Source organism: Diaporthe batatas (genome assembly GCF_019321695.1).
Source record: "Diaporthe batatas strain CRI 302-4 chromosome Unknown Contig00032, whole genome shotgun sequence".
Taxonomy (NCBI): Eukaryota; Fungi; Ascomycota; class Sordariomycetes; order Diaporthales; family Diaporthaceae; genus Diaporthe; species Diaporthe batatas.
In genome coordinates, this window is record NW_025408579.1 from 193,809 (window position 1) to 211,511 (window position 17,703).

General features: G+C 41.7%; 2 protein-coding genes across 2 annotated transcripts; both read right to left on the reverse strand.

Annotated features, from left to right (window-relative positions):
- Positions 1-190: 190 nt before the first annotated feature.
- Positions 191-3,068, reverse strand: KVR01_013774 (uncharacterized protein). The gene is made up of 5 exons (XM_044789799.1): positions 2,793-3,068; positions 1,828-2,735; positions 1,288-1,707; positions 497-1,225; positions 191-431 (listed from the first exon to the last, which is right to left on the reverse strand). Exons 1-5 carry the CDS (start codon positions 2,944-2,946, stop codon positions 291-293), a joined length of 2,352 nt encoding a protein of 783 aa, XP_044637201.1. The 5' UTR covers positions 2,947-3,068; the 3' UTR covers positions 191-290.
- A 7,910-nt stretch (positions 3,069-10,978) lies between these two features.
- KVR01_013791 (uncharacterized protein) lies at positions 10,979-16,671 on the reverse strand (the record flags this gene model as incomplete). Its single annotated transcript, XM_044793474.1, has 3 exons — positions 10,979-15,804; positions 15,867-16,140; positions 16,192-16,671. 3 exons carry the CDS (start codon positions 16,669-16,671, stop codon positions 10,979-10,981), a joined length of 5,580 nt encoding a protein of 1,859 aa, XP_044637218.1.
- Positions 16,672-17,703: the final 1,032 nt, after the last annotated feature.

Genomic DNA, 17,703 nt, shown 5'->3' on the forward strand with positions numbered 1-17,703 from the left:
AGGACGACTCGATCTAGATGGGTGATATCAATGGACTTTTCAGGATCATCATCACCATCCTATATGTTTGCTCAGCGGGGGTTCGACGGTGCTGCAATCATTCGTTGAATCAACCACTACTACACTCCTTTCATATCGCGGATATCGTTCTTTATGTACTGGTAGTAGCATAGACTTTGGATACAAAAGCTGGCAGGTCCAAACTCGCTCAATTTATTAGAGTATCCGCAAAACTGCGCCTCTGCTGCACGATCAGAGTTCCAGAACGATTTATGCTGGCCAATGCAGGCTCACACCGCCGTGCCGTCACGTTCTACTTGAATCGCTTTGAGGCTGTCTGTGTCATCTCTTCGCCCTTCAGCTTGAACAGCTGAGCACCCATGATCCCGACTGATATCGTCATTTCCACATGTAAACCACCAGGCAACCCGCTTTGTACTCGTTGTCAGAACCGACAGAAAAGTTAGAGCGAATGTGAGGAATTAGAATTACTTACTTGAGAGCCCTCGGTGCAGTCAAATGTTCTCGTTTTCAACGGAAATGTCGGATACTGAGCAGGGTTGCATCTCCAAGAGTGGTCCGGAGGGTCCATGGGAACCAGTGATGAAGGATCTAGCGGCTGACAATCCCACAGAGTATCTGCTACTCCTACAGTAATGTGCTCCACAATTGTTCTTGTCGTAAATTCTGTCAAGTGAAAAGATATTCGAGTAAGGAAGCCCTCGTCGGAATCATATAATTTCGAAATTGACATTTTTTGTCTGGGATCCCATCTGCCCAGTATGTCGATGGTTGAATCGTGATGGACTATACGCAGCCCTACACACCAGCTTACCCTCCTTGAATCGAATGAAACATTCCTCTTGCGCACGTGGATGGTCGCTATGTTATTCAGTGATGCTGTCGAGAAGCCGTACCGCTTCTTACGCTTTCGAAGGTGGTAGGTGAAAGACGGTGAGGGGAGCGTAGGCCCCCTTATATGGACTGGCACGAGCGGAGGCTTCACTGTGTCATCGAGTTCCCGTGCAGGAAGACCGTCCTGACATACTCCAAACATTGGAATGATACATCCAGACCAATTGCAATGGGTTATGTTAATGACCAGTCCATGAATCATAGCTGAGCGCTCACTGCTGAGACGAACCCACGCTGAATCGGTGAGGTTTCTTTGCTGGGAAAATGGATAAGATCCGAAATGTTGAACTCGGCCCATATTAGTAGCCAACTATTATTTTGCAATGGTTAGGTTCCATTTGAAAGGTGTCCGGGGAAAGGCGAAATCCCTACCACAAGTATCCCTCCAAATTTCCTATATGGCTGCATTGAATTTAGATGCAGCCAAGCAGACGTCAAATACTCTCCTGGGCTGAAGGCGAAATGAAGTGGTGTTCCAGAGGAGTGATGATGCTTATCGAAGGCCACAGCCTCCCCGAATGCAAAGTCAGAGGACCCATGGGAGACAAGGCCCATCACACCCGAGAACTCAGAGTTCATGTACACTGTCAAGCCGGCCGCGTACTCTTTGCCAAAGGTTAGTGGCAAATACTGACACTGCTGCCAATCTGGATAGTAATGAAGTTCCCTGGTCCAAAACCAGTCCATGACAATGTGACTTCTCGCAGGAGGGCCCTCACCCCACCACATGACTGATGATCCTGCACGCGTGGCGGCACTTTGGTCCGTGTCAACCTTGATGACCCGTAACTCCTTATGATGTCACCATATTAGTACCACCAGCTTAATGAATGTATCTTCTTTCTGTGTCTTTTGTCGACATGTAGTAAAGTGAAACCCCATATTTAAAATCAGAATATATGAGTAACTCACGTCGGCAATAACTGTCAAATTGGACAGATCGCGGCATGGAACTGCTCCTATCCAGCAAGACGATGACTCGCCGAGCCATGGGGACGAAGTTCCATCCTCATACGAAATGCGAATGCCTCTAAGGCCAAGAGTGCCTAGAGCGAATTGGACACCATGGATAGGTTTCTTCGCTATAGGGATATGTGACCCTGAGACTTTGGGTTGTCCGAGAGTCAATTCACTCAAGTATGACCGGCCCATGATGCTAGTGGAACAACACGAAAGCATAGCGCTGCTTTCTTCACCATTCGACCCCAAGGGTGTCGTCTTAGGTTGAATTGCCCAATTGGAATTGGGGCGTAGATGAGGCATCACTTCGGAAACAAACGACTTGGTTTGTAGAAGGGAAGCAAACATTGTGCCTTTCAGGCGGCCCACTATTTGGAATTGAAGTTCCGTGGGTAGCGTGCGTATCCTGGCGAGAAGACCTCCTAAAGGGGTGCCCTCGTGGAACAGGTTGCTATCAGTGGGCACGGAGCTAAGTATAGGGGTGACAGGGTCCTGGTGACAAACCGCAACTTGATCTTTCACCCGCCAGGAACGGACTTCGAATGGTCGAGTCTGAACAGCTAGGCGGGACCAGTCCGACGAAGAGCATCGGCCGCTGGAAAAGGCGACTTTCCAACAGTCCCGGTGCGAGAGGTAGACCATGCGATCTGGTCTGCAATCATCGCAGTAATCCCCACATAGGGGTTGCTCCCCACAATCCTGAACGGACAAGCTGTCGAGGAGCGGGTTCTGTTTCCAAAATGGGGTGTAATATGGTGTGGGCAACACCAGAAATGAGACATCATAAGCCTCAAAATCCTTTACGTTGGTGGGGCGCAGTTGCTGCTGAACAGGCCCGTCGCCGGTAGTGAAAGGGAACACTTTATAGGTCCTCGTAAGTACGTGATTCGGCCACAGGTTAAACATATCAGACGTACCAGAGACCAAGGGGCCCTGCCATTCGGGATAGAAGTCGTCCTTGTCGACGCCATAAGGTCGGGGGATCGGCTCATGGCACAAGAAACAGCGCAATAGCGTTCCCACATGAGTCCGCGGACGGACATTGGGTTGCATTTCATCAGTTTCTGACATTTTAATTGGACTGGAGGTCGTTCATCAGGGATCTGACAGGAGAAGAAGGGGGAGGTTAAATGTCGGTATGAAGGTGGAAGGTGGAAGAATGATGACCAGCAAACGTCGTTGGGGAGCCCGTGCGTCATGCGGCTTTAAGGCAGCAGCGCCTAGGGTGGCCGCCTACACTCATTTGCATTCCAAGGTACTAAAAGTACGCTAGTAGCGTATAATTATTATACACTACTAAAGTCCCTATATAAAACACTAACTTAACTAATTAAAAAATTAAAAATTAAGAAATAATATTAAAAAAGAGTATTTTTAATATTTTAAAACTTCTTTTTATATTATTTTAAAAAGTTTAATTATAAAGAAATTTAAAATAAAAGTTTTATTTAAAATATTTTTATATTTTAAAAAGTTATATATAAATAATAAAATCTTTTTATATAAATAAAATATTTTTAATTTAATTATTAAATATATTTATTTAAATATATAAAGAATATAAGTTTAACTTTTATTAATATTACTTTCTTTAATTAATTTAAAAGTTAACTTTTTTATTAAAGTTTTATTATAATTAACTTTTATAAGTTTTATTTTAATAAATAAAGAAAATATAAATATTATTAATTATTATAAAATTATAAAATAATTTAAATATTTTAACTTTTTTTATAATATAAAGAATAATTTATTTAAATTTAAAATTAAATATAAAGTATATTATATATATTTAAATTTATATAAACTTTTTAATTTATATTTATTTTAATATAAATTATATTAATATAAATAATTTAAAAAATTATATATTAAAAAGAAATTATAATATTTTATATAATATATATTAATATTTAATAATTAATATATTATAAAAGTAAATATATATTTAATATTATTTAAATTTAAATTATTTTTTTAAAAAATATTAAATTTAATATAAAAAAAGTTTTAAAATATTAATAAATATAATAAGTTTATAGGAATAGTAGGCTATAGTGGATTAGCTACTGTAAGTAAGGTTAGTAGGCCCGTACCTATACACGGACCACTATACTTAATTAGTAAGTCTAGCCAACCTAACTAGGTACTTTACCACCTAGCTAAGCAAACCTTCTAACTATCACCAATTCACATTACTTTAACCACTTCTTATATATAAACTAAGCTAACTAACACTAATTAGTTACTAACTAGCTTCTAATAGTAAGGTAAATTATTTAAGCTACTTAGGCGTTAAGTCCTTTTAAGGAATGAATTAGTAAGGCTACCTTATCGTTATAATCTTTAAGAAAGATAAATTAGTAATACTATTATTACCATTACAACCTCTTTAAAAAATAAGTTATTTAAACTATTTAGGTATAATTAACTATTAAATAGAACCCCTTCACTAAATAAGTTTTATAACTTTCTTATAATAATTCTCTCTTTTATAATTAATAATTCAAGCCTACTTATTAAACCTTTAAACTAACTACCTATTAACTAACCTATTTAACTACCTATTAGTTAACCTATTTACCTACCCACCTACCTTATATCACCTAAATAATTAACTAAATAAATAACTTTTATACTCTCTCTTAACTTCTCTCTCTCTCTCTCTTTCTCTCTCTCTCTCTCATAACACCTAAGTAGAACACTCTAGCATTATAGCTACCTATAGTTCTAAGTCCTCTCTAAAGATAAAATCATCCATAGCTACTATAGGCGTATATTAGTACTCCTATCTATATTATAAAAGGAAGTTTAAATTAAAAAATAAAATAAAAAAGTATATTAGTAATACCTATAAGGAGGAGTATATAGTTATTAAGGTTAATAATAATAAAGTTTAGTAGTTTACTAATAATTTTAATTACTACTTTAATAAGAACTTTTAATACTTTTATAAAATTTTTAAAGATTAAAGTAACTACCTTAAGTAAATTAAGTTAGAACTTCTTAAGAACTTTTATAATAACTTTTACTTAAATAGTATTTATATTAAATTAAGTATTAAAATACTACTTAAAGCTTTTTTTACCTTTATTTAAATACCTTACTTAAATAAAGAGGAGATATTATAACTACTTATATAACTAATTAAATAAAAAATAAAATCCTTAATTAAGATAAGGACCTTAATTAAGATAAAGGACTAATAAAGTAAGTAATAACCTATATAGATAAGGTAGTAGCACACTTAATAAGAAGGAACTACATCTACCAAGCCGATCTATAGAAGAAGAAAAAACTATTAAAAGAGCTAACTAGTTAACTAACCGACTAACTAGACGTTAATAGTTAGCAACTAGCTAGCGACAGCCCGGCAAGCGATTGGTTAATTAGTAATTCAGACTTAATTTCACCTACTAAAGTAATTTAAATTTAAGCAATTTAGGCGATTCATAAAAACATCGATTTGAAGCGTTTTTACGGCGCTTAAATTAAGCGAATTACAATCATACATTTAGTGGCAATTTTAAGCAATTTAGCGATTCAGTTAGAAACTACTTTATTAGTAAATAAAGCTCTCTAATTAGCTAGAAGGAAGGAAGTTTTTAAAAGACTAAAAAGTTACTAGTGTGGGAATAGTAGGCTGTAGTGGATTAACTACTATAAGTAAGGCTAGTAGGTCTATATTTATATATAGACTACTATACTTAGTTAGTAGGTCTAGCTAACCTAATTAGGCACTTTACTATTTAGCTAGGTAGACCTTTTAATTATTACTAATTTATATTACTTTAACTACTTCTTATATATAAGTTAAGCCGACCGATAAAGTTAATAAAAATTAATATTTATTTATTTAATATTTATATTTATTAATTTTAAAATATAAATTTTATAAATATTTAAATATATAAAATATATTTTATTTTATAATTTATTAAGTTATAAAAGTTAATATTATTATAAAGAAAATTTAAAATATTTATTTAATATAAATTTATATTTAATTATATAATATAAATTATTTATATTCTTTTAATTTTATTATTAAATTTAAAATTATTAATTTAATTAAATTTATTATATAAATATTTTTATATTAATTTTATAATTTATATTTATTATATTATTTATAATAAAAATACTTTTATTATTATATATAAAATTATATTTAATTAATTTAAATTAATATTTTTAATTTTAATATTAATTTATTTATTTAATAATAAAATTATTAAAATTAATAAATTAATTTAATATTAATAAATATTATTATATAAAATATTTCCTTTTAATATATAGTTAAAAGATTTATAATTATAATTTTTAACTAATTTTATTTAATTAATTCTTTTACTATAATTTAATCTAACTTAATTTAAACCTCCTTTTAAACTATATAAATACTTTTATTTTTATAAATATAAATATTAAATTAAAATTTTAAATTTAAATTTAAGATTTTTATAAATTTTAATTTTCTTTAAATTAAATTTATAATCTTTTAACTTTTAAAAATATATTAATTATTTTAAATATTAATAACTTTTTTTTAAAGTAGAAATCTACCTTTATATAATTATAAATTTAATTATTAATAACTATTTCTTCTTTTATTTATAAACTATTAGAACTATAAACTTAGAGTAGGTTAAGTGACTACTTTTAAGTAGTTTTACTTAATAAGTGTTTATTTAAGTAGAGTTAGAACCCGCCTAAGTTATATAGTAAATTTAGTACTTATATATAGTACTTACTAGTATTAAATTAAATAGTTTATAATTTATAATAGCTTTAACTTTTAACGAACTAATTTATATTAAAACTAATAGTACCGGTTTAATTTAATTAGGCACGATTTAATATATTAGTATATAAAGGTATTTTCTAATAATAGACGGTATTATAAATGTAGTAGATTATAAAGTTATTATAAAAAGTTTTATATAATAAATTTAATTAAGTTAATTTTTAAAAATATATTATATTTCATCCTTTTAAAACTTTAACTATTTATTTTTAACTTAATAATTAAATAAAAATATAAATAATTTATATAAAAATATCTAATTTATTATATAATATTTAAGAAAAGAAATTAATTAAAATAAATATAAAAATAATTTTTAAAAATAATTATTTAAAATATTATATTTTAATAAATTAAATAAAAATATAATTTAATAATTTAATTATATTTTATTTTTATTTTAAAATTTATAATATTTATAATTATATTAAAATAATTATTTATTTTTAAAATATTATAAATCTTTAAATAAATAATATATTTTTAAATAAATTAAAACTTATTTATTTTATTTAAAATATTTTAAAAGTTATAAATATTTTTATATTTAAATTAAAAAGGTATAATAAAAGTATATTTATAAAATAAAATATTTATAAAATTTAAATAAAATTAAAATTAAATTATAAATTATTTATATATTTTTTATTAAATTAAAAATAGATAATTAAAATTATTATATAAAAGTTTTTATAATAACTTTATAATTTATTATATTTATAATATTATTTATTATTTATTATTAATTTATATTTTTATTAATATATTAAATTATATTTATTTAAATTAATATTATTAAAAATTAAAATTATTATATATTATAAATTATTTAATTTTAATATTATTAAATATTATATATAAAATTATTATATAACTTTAATTTTTAAATTTATTAAAATAAATAAAATTAAAGTTATTATTTTTTTAAAATAATATATAAATTTTAATTTTATTTAAATAAATATTTATTTAATAAATTTAAAGAATTATTAATTTTATTATATTATAAATAAAATTATTTAAAATAATTATTTAATTAATTTATTAAATTAAAAATGATTAAATAAAATAATTATATTTTATTATTATATATAATATTTTAATTTATAATTTTAATAGTTTTATTATAAAAGGAAATTATTAATAATTAAATTTATAATTATATAAAAATAAATCTTTATTTTTAAATAAATTATTAATATTTAAAATAATTAATATATTTTTAAAAATTAAAAATTATAAATTTAATTTAAAAGAAATTAAAATTTATAAAATCTTAAATTTAATTTAAAAGTTTTTTTAAATTTAACTTTTTCTAAAAAATATATTAAAGAAACTTAGAAAAGATTTATATAAAATTAAGTTAAATTATTAAATAATAAAATAATTAATTTAAAATTAATTAAAACTTTATAATTATAATTTATTTTAACTTTATATTATAAAAGGTTAATTATATAATATAATATAATTTTAAATTAATAATTTATATATTATTTATTTTATAATAATAATTTTTAAATAATAAAATTTATAATATATAATAAATTAAAATATAATTTAAAATAATTAATTTATATTATATTATATAAATTTTATAATTTATAATTTTAATAAAATAAATAAAATAAATAAAATAAATAGAATAAATAAAATAAATAAAATAAATAAAATAAATAAAATAAATAAAATAAATAAAATAAATAAAATAAATAAAATAAATAAAATAAATAAAATAAATAAAATAAATAAAATAAATAAAATAAATAAAATAAATAAAATAATAAAATAAATAAAATAAATAAAATAAATAAAATAAATAAAATAAATAAAATAAATAAAATAATAAAATAAAAAATAAATAAAATAAATAAAATAAATAAAATAAATAAAATAAATAAAATAAATAAAATAAATAAAATAAATAAAATAAATAAAATAAATAAAATAAATAAAATAAATAAAATAAATAAAATAAATAAAATAAATAAAATAAATAAAATAAATAAAATAAATAAAATAAAATAATAAATAAAATAAATAAAATAAATAAAATAAATAAAATAAATAAAATAAATAAAATAAATAAAATAAATAAAATAAATAAAATAAATAAAATAAATAAAATAAATAAAATAAATAAAATAAATAAAATATTTATTAATTAATTTTAATTTTAAAACTTTTAATTATTTTAAAAATATAATAATATTATATTTCTAATTAAATATATTTTAAAATATAAATTAATAAACTATTTAAATTTAATAATAATTTATTTTATAAATATTGAAAATATTTATAAGTATTTATATAAATATATTAATCTTTTATTATTTTAATTTATTTTATTATTATAATTTTAAATATTATTTTAAAAGTTAAAATTAAAATTTAATTTTTATTTTTATATAAAAATATTAAAACTTTAACTTATATTTATTATATCTTTTTTATAATAATTTATAAACTTACTTTATATATTTATTTTTTAAATATATATATAATTAAGTTATAAAGGATTTTAAAAATTATAAATAATAAAAAATAATTAAAAGCTTTTATTAATATTACTTATATTATATTAATATAAGCCCTTAGCTAGCTTCCTAATTAATATAAAATTTTCTTTATAGATAATTATTAGGATCGAGTTAATAAGGCGTAAGGTTAGCTAGTGTTATAGTTATATAGATAGCTTAGCTATAGTATGTTAGCTTTACCACTCTTTCAAGTGTATGGGCCAACTCGCAAGTCCTAGGATACCTAATTTCCGTATGTAACAGATGGAATGGTGAGAATAAACTCACCTTATTAGGCCTAAGATACGTGGAATACGCTCCTTATTCCTTATTCAAGCTAAAGCCAGGTTCTTAGTGCAAGCTAGGGATCTAAGCAAGCATATGATTCCTCATTGCTTGGCTATGCCCTCACAGACACAAGGGTCCGTGATGGTGATCTGAAGAATTCATATGGACTCTAAATGGCTGACTGAAATTAATTTTAGAGTGTAGTACTGATACGCTTCCTCGTCAGGACTTGAGCGACTCCTATAGGGCCAAGTGCCAGGACGAAGTTGCTGGAGCTTGGTGTGGTGTCTGTGTTGCCCTGTTTGCCTGTGTAGTAATGTTGATGTTCGACACGGATGCTATGCTTCTCGGAATGAATACAGAGGAGGGACTGGACCCTGAATCCCAATCAATTGAATTCTTGTGCTCGTTGATTATAGTGCCCAGGGATATTTCGTTACGCTCTGTATAATTACGACAGACACTGTGACCAGAGCAGTCATGCAGTACCGAGACAGCGTCACTGGAAAACTGTTAGTCATTAGTGCAATAACAAATACTCAATTAGTGAAATCAGTGAAGGCCATCAGCGACAACTAAATAGATCAGTACTTAAACTCATTGCCACGGCATCAACATTCCAAGATTTGGAAACCAGACCACCACTCCTACACACCACCTGTTTCAGCCACAAATAACTAAATCACACCTAAATTATACTTCCTCAACCGAAATTACCTACGAACTCAAGATAAATACCTCTATCATCACCAAAATCATGATTATTAATTATTAACCTAGCGAGCATCACCCCGCTACCAGCAGCTTCCTCAGTTCCGGCTCAAAGTTCACAATTACCAACCTTAACGGCAACTCTAGCCGCTCCATGATACTCCAGGCCCACTACAAGGTTGATAATAAACACATAAAATAGTCTTAGCTATACCTTAACCGCTACTTCGGCTGGTCCCAGGACAACCATAGCTTTACCTTACCCCCTTCGAGTAGCTTCACCAACACTGTCGGCACCTGTTCCAACCACCTTACTGGTGGCGACGAGCACTTTGGCAGCACGTTGATCAGGGGTTTCCATGGAAAATGACAACAGTCAACGATGATGCGCACATGCTTCAGGTTCAGAATTGCGCGCAGTTACGATCTTTAAGCACTGGGTTCTTGGTGTGGCAGCGTGGAAGAGGTATTGTCAATCAGTTGAACAGCTGGTGGCCAGCTGGTGTCAAGTGGCGCAGCCAGCAGCCAACCATGCAAGCACTGCGGGCCTGCACGTGGGCATGCTCATGGCCAAGCAGCCAACCTAACACAATAATGAAACCATCACTATGAAACGATGTATTCTCTTCCATCTATTATCTATCAGCTGTGGCGGTCAAGCATCTACCTAGGTATGTCTGTGTCTGTCTGTTTGTCTTCTTTTTAAACCCAACCAAAATCACCAACTCTAAAGTCTCACGTCTAGACCCTACACGTGTCGGACAAGGCCATATCAAGCCGGCTCACCCGACACATGCAGCTTCTCCATGAACCATGTGGCGAGGTGATTGGCAGTCGGGTGGCTCCAGGTCAGGGTGGGCGGGACCTTGACCTTGAGGGCGGCCTGGAGCTTCCTGCGAAGCGTCACGGTGATGACGCTGTCGACGCCCAGGTCCGCAGTGGCAGCGCGTGGGTCGACCTCGTCTGGCCCAGAGAGCATCAGCACGCCGGCGATAACCTCGCGGATCCGTTGGACCAGCCACTCCTTGAGCTCCGGCCCGCCTGCTGGGCGTGGTGTTGACTCCCCCTGCTCGTGGCCTGCCCCGCCTCCTTCGCCAGCTGCATCAACTCCGTCCGGGCCCGACCCCGACCCCGATCCGCCGGCCCCCGTCGTCCTCCGCGGGGCGATGTGCTCGAGGACCGCAGCCGGCAGCGGGTCGCCCTCGTCGAGCGGCAGGGCGCGCAGGACGACGCCGTGGTCGATGTCGTGGCTGCCCAGGTGCTCCCAGGCGCGGAAGGCCTCGTCGACGGTGATGTCGGTGACGCCCTTGCCCTCGAGCTCGGCGCTGATGAAGTCGGTGGCTGCCGCCATGCCGAGCCCGCGCCAGCTGGTCCACTGCACCGCCACGGCGTTGTCGCCCGCCCGCCTCCGCCGCGCCGCCACCGCGTCCAGGAAGGCGTTGCCGCTCGCGTAGCTCGCCTGGCCGGGGAAGCCCAGCAGCTGGCCGCACGAGCTGAACAGGACGAGCCAGTCGAGCGTGCCCGCCGGGAACGCCGCGTCCAGCGCCAGCGTGCCCGCCACCTTGGGCGCCAGCACCCGCGAGAACGACTCGGCCGTCGTCTCCATGACCAGCTGGTCCTCCACGCACCCCGCCGCGTGCACGACGCCCAGCACGGGCGGCACCGCGAGGCTCTCGAGGCCGGACAGCAGGCGCGGCTGCGCGTCGGGCGCGCTCATGTCCAGCGCCATGGCCCACACCGTCGCGCCGGCCTGCTCCATGGCCTGGATCCTGGCAATGGCCGTTGTCATACCAGTGCCGCTCTTCAGCACCGCCGCCCACTCGCTGCGAGGTGGCAGGCCCCGGCGCGAGACCAGCACGACCCGCCGCGCCCCCTTGTCGACCAGCCAGCCGGCCACCTCGAGGCCCAGCGCCCCCAGGCCGCCCGTGATCAGGTACGTGCCCTCTGGCCTCGGGAGGAGGGTGCGTGTGCGTGGGCGTGCGGGCGTGGGCGTGTTGTCCTTGGGTTGCTGTTGCTGGTGCTCGTAGCGGAGCTCGCGTGGCAGGGGCTGGAGGCGTCCGACGCGTGGCAGCTGGTCCTCGACGCGCACCACGTCCTGGCCGTGCACGTACTTGACGGCCAGGGCGGGGAACTGGTCATCGCCATCCTCGACGTCGACGAGCGCGCCCCACTGGTCTGGGTGCTCCGCCGCGATGATGCGTGCGAGCCCGTGCAGCGGCGAGTGTGCGAGGGCCGTCGCTGTGGTGGCCGCCGAGCCGATGCCCCTGGTCACCACGAAGATCTTTGTCGTCTTCTTCTTGTTGCTCGCCGACGCTGACGATGCGTTGTTGACCACGTGCTTTGTCACGGCGAGGAGCTTGCTGATGAAGGCCTCGGCCTGGGCGGGCACGCAAGCCAGCGACGAGACGGAGCCCGGGCAGTAGATGATGGCCGTGTTGCTATTGACGTCGCTGCAGATGGATGTGAGCTGCGCCTGTGTCGCGTCTTCTCCTCCCTCGGGGGACAGCTGCAACGAGGTGACGCTGCCCGCCTCGGGGATCCTCAGCATCGGCCCCAGCTGCTTCCCATAAAGCCCTAGGACCTCATCGTCCTCGGAGAGCAACACCGCCCTCTCCCAGCCGGCTGACTTGTGCGAGAGCGGTGCCGGAACCCAGGCAAGCCGGTGCACGAGACTCTCGACGCTTCCGCTGACACCCGGGGTCCCCTCGATCTCGGAGAAGCGCATCGATCTGAACCGGACCAGCACACGCCCCTCATCGTCGCACACGCTCACATGAACCGCCGGCCCGCCGTTGCTTTCCGTCGCCTCCTGCACGTGGAGCCACGCTGTCTTGGGCGGGGCCCTGTCCCTGTCGAGGAAATCCACGCCCTCGATGTGTGCCGGCATCCGCAGCTTCGGGTTGTCGAAGAAGATTGTCGAGCCGACCGACGTCGCCGCGTCCAGCAGCGGCGCCCACGACCACGCGTCCCACGGGAGCGTGTCTGCTTTGCCATTACTGCTGTTGGGCGTGCTAGGGTCTGCGTCCACCCGCGCCAGCATCTCCTTCAGGTTGCCGTAGTGCTCTGTGATGGCCCAGGGGAACCCCATTGCGGACACACCCACCTTGGCGAGGTAGTCGGTGGAGAAGTTCGACGGCAGCACCGTGTTGATGCGCTTCTTGGCCTCCTCGACATCGATCACAGCCTTGTGTCCCTCGTCGCCGCCCTCGTTGCTGCTCCTCCAGTGCCCCGTCGTGTGCGTCACCCAGGACATACTAGTATCGCCCTGGTTCCCGCCACCGCTGCGGCTCGGGGTGCTCTCTCTCGCACCGCCATCTCCACCCTGCTGGTCCTGTCGAAGGCGCGAGGCGATCTTGACCTTGTCGTCGTTGACGACCACCTGAATATCGCGGGGCGCGCTAATGGCCACAGGGACACGCAGTGTGATGTCGGACAGGGTGCTGGCCCCTGTGGCATGATGGAACGTATTGACGAGGACGGCGGCGGGCACGATCTCGGTGCCGTGCAGCGGATGTTCTCCCGGGAATGGCTTGGTGTCCTTGTCCAGCCTTGTCGTGTACAGCACCGTGTCCGTCCCACCCACAGGCGTGCGCAGCCCCAGGAGAGTGTGCTTGTTGACATCGTGGACGAGGCCTGCCGTCGCACGGAGCACGTCGTCCGCGGGTGCGCCGCTGCTCTCGACCTTGCGCCAGAAGCTCTTCTGCACCCACTGCGTGCCGGGGACGTCGGGTGACCATCGGCGGCCCAGGGCCGTGCCGAAGTCCACGGCTGCGCCCTTGACGTACAAGGCGCCTACGGCCTGCATGATGCTGGCCTCGGCCGGCTTCGAGCGGCGCATGGTGCCCACGACCGCCGTGTCCTCCTCGTCCTCGACGCTATCGCAGCCCAGCAGTGTCTCGCCTACCGAGTGCGACACGATCGGGTGGCTCGACACCTCGAGGAACAGCCTGAAGCCATCCGCCGCGGCGGCCCGGATCGCATCCGTCAGGAACACGGGGCTCTCCATGTTGCGCACCCAGTACTCGGCATCCCGAAGGGCCGTCGATCTGGGGTCTGCTGCGTCCGAGGTGGAATATAGTGGCACCAAGGGCGTCCTTGGCTTAATGCCGTCACTGCCACCCTGCAATGCGTCCCTCAGCGGCCCGGACAGCGGCCTGAGGAGGCCGCGGTGGTGGAACGCGACGTCGGTGGCCACCCTCATCGTCTTGGCCCAGTTCTTCTTGAGCTTTTCGGCATAGGCCACGGTCGCATCCAGCTTCCCGCTGATGACGCACGAAGACGGCGACGAGTGTATGGCGGCAACGACGTCGCCGTTCTTGCCACTCTCCTCACTCGCGAGGTCGCTCTGGACCTGCTCGAACGGCCTGCCCACCATGAACATGGCACCCTGTCCCTGGACCGTCCGGTAGAGCTCCGCCCGCCTGGTCACGATCAGGGCGCCCTCCTCGGGCGTCAGCGCGCCCGCGGCGACGGAGGCTGCGATCTCGCCCACAGAGTGCCCGATGATGGCCGACGGCGCGAGGCCCTTTCTGCGAAGCACCGCCGCCAGTCCCACCTGCACGACGTAGGTCATGACCTGGACGCGGTCCGACCTGTCGGTGAAGCCGCCCGTCTCGAGGGCCTCGACGGCCGAGAAGCCGCTCTCGGCCCGCGTGATGGGGTCCAGTGCCTGCACCGCGTCGCGGAAACCGGCGCTGCTGCGCATCAGCTCCATCCCCATCCTGTCCCACTGCGCGCCATGGCCCGAGAACACCCACACAACGCCCTTGCTGACCCCGGTTCCAAGGACGGCGCCCTGCGAGATGGCGTCCTCATGCTGCTGTTGCTGTCCCTGGGCGAACGCGTCGAGTACCTGTGCGGCGTGTTCATGCGACTCGACCACAAAAGTGGCACGGTAGTTGTGCTGGGCCCGGCGCAGCGCCAGCGTGTTGGCAATGGCTGACAGGCTGGCCTTCCCCCCCTCGTGGCTCAGAAGCCATGCTGCCAGGGCGCTGGCGGCTGGTGCGAGACGCCTCTCTTGTGGTGCCGAGAGGACCAGGAGCACAGGGCCTCGCTGTTGCCGTGGCCCTGGCCCGACAAGCTCCTCTCCTTGCTGCAGGTCCGCACCCGTCGTCGCCATGTTATATGTGTACTCGGGCTCTTCCACGATGGCATGTGAGACGGTGCCCCCGTAGCCGTACGAGCAGATGGCTGCCCGGCGGCGGTGGCCGGTGGGCTCCGGCCACGTGCCAGCCTCTCGTACGACGCGCGTCCCGGAAGAAGCCCAGTCCACCTTGGAGTTGAGCTTCTTCAGGTTTGCCTGTGGTGGGAAGGTCGCCCTGTTGATGGCCGTGACGGCCTTGATGAACCCTACGGCGCCGGCGCCCGCCTCGAGGTGCCCTACGTTGGGCTTGACCGAACCGATGGCGACGGGCTCTGCCCGGACTTCGCCCCCTTTCCCGCGCCCGTACACGGCTGAGATCGCGCTGACCTCTGTGGGGTCGCCCAGAGGTGTTGACGTCGCGTGGGCCTCGATGTACTCGACTGTGGCGGCGTCGATGCGCGCGCGTCGCAGTGCTTGGCGAGCCACGAGCTCCTGCGCCTTGGCGTTGGGTGCCACTGTGGCATATGTGGTTAGCAGAGATGTGGCAGGATGACAGATGTTACAGGAAACCACTTACTAATGCCATTCGTCTTGCCGTCCTGCGCAACCGCCGAGCCCTTGAGAACGGCAACGATGTTGTCGCCATCCCGGATGGCGCTGCTCAGCCGCTTCAGAACGACGACCGCTGCGCCCTCGCCACGTCCATACCCGTGGGCGTCGTCGTCAAAAGACAGGCACGAGCCCTCGGGAGAGGTGGCACCGGCCTTGTCCAGCACGCGCGTCAGGCCCGGCCCGCACAGGGCATTGACGCCGCCAGCCAGGGCGACGTTCGACTCACCCGTCAGGATGGCCTGGGCAGCGTGATGGATGGCGACGAGCGAGCTGGCGCAGGCGGCGTCGACGGCGGAACTGGGGCCCATCAGGTCGAGGTGGTACGAGATGCGGTTCGGCACGCCGCAGTAGGCGGTCCCGATGCCCATCCACGCGTCGACGTTGGGCAGGTCCTCGAGCACCAGCTTCGAGTAGTCGTCCGAGTTGACGCCCATGAACACGGCCGTGTCGGACCCAGCCAGCGACCGCGGGTCCACGCCCGCGTCCTCGAGCGCCTCCCACGCCACCTCGAGCGACACCCGCTGCTGCGGGTCCATCTGCTCCGCCTCCATGGGTGACACCCCGAAGAAGGCCGCGTCGAAGCTCTCGAGCGAGTCCAGGAAGTATCCGCGCCTGGTCGTCTTGCTCAGCTCTGCCGCGTTGCGCGCGTCCCGCCGCTCGTACGGCTCCCACCGCCATGCTGGCATCTCGGACGACGTGTCTGTCTTGTTGAGGATGGTCTGCCAGAGCTGCTCGGGCGTGTTATTGCCGCCTGCCACGCGGCAGGCCATGCCAATGACTGCTACATCGTTGGAGCTGGAAGTGAACTGTGCACGTGAGAATTCTTTTGGTTAGTCCAGACTGTCTTTCAATCCTCTCATGTTCGTGGCCGTGCTCATTATTTGCAGTATAGCGCCCTTACTACCTGGACACAATGGTGGGAAGAGGATCTGACTTACAAGGTCTTCTGATCTGCTCGTCTCGCTGGACGATTGTGAGGCGTCGATCAGCACCGGTGTTGAAGTTCCCGAGGACTTGGCTCCGGGTGTAGAAGGGCTGGTACCGTCGGCTGAGGCCATCTTGAGTCTTCACCGGCGTCAGCTGAGTATCAGAAAATAGTATATGATCGTTTGTGGAAGCTGCTCGGGAATGCTAACATCAATATAGGATGTTCAATTTAAGCTGACTTGTAAGTTGACGACGGAATCTCTCTTTTACTGACAACCGTTCAGTTCTCCTTGCAGGTGTTTGTATATTGCAGGTGTTTATATATCTACAAGTTCCGAGTCCATCCCTCAACGACACTCGGCATTCGCAAAAGCCGCCAGTCAAGTTGCATCTTGCCGCCATAGATCTACAGACTCATCGGCATACGCAGGGACCGTGAGGCCATCGTCTCTTTTTCGCACCAGTCTCGAATTACTCTCGGAGTCAACAGCCGGAGCCTTGCCCCGTGCACCTCCGGAGCTCATTCAATTGGTCCGAATTCGCTCCAGGCTAGGCAGGTCTTGCATGCAGAAGCGCAAGTTGAATAATGGCGTGTCTCGTTGTCTCTTACAGTTCTGATGTTGCCGTATCAAGTAATCCCTGATCGGGCTGCTTGCATGTGATGCTGACTGCTATGTCCAAGCGACTAGTCATATTCGAGTATGCCAGAGGCCCGTCATCGGCCTTCATCGGCCTTTGCTTGGGATCCACATTTTCAAACTCTTGGCCCGCTGAGCATGTTTGTGAAATACGCCCGGCAGGCAGATATTCCTGGTGGTAATCTACGCACCAAAGAGATGCATCTCGCTCCTCATCCCCACTCAATTAGGCGGCTT

Bases quoted from the DNA above. Each gene is read 5' to 3' on its own strand.
- KVR01_013774 (XM_044789799.1), bottom strand. From the start codon at position 2,946: ATGTCAGAAACTGATGAAATGCAACCCAATGTCCGTCCGCGGACTCAT. The intron at 2,736-2,792 runs GTACGTCTGATA...GGACCTATAAAG, and splicing joins GCAGGGCCCCTTGGTCTCTG to TGTTCCCTTTCACTACCGGC. The intron at 1,226-1,287 runs GTAGGGATTTCG...GCAAAATAATAG, and splicing joins AATTTGGAGGGATACTTGTG to TTGGCTACTAATATGGGCCG.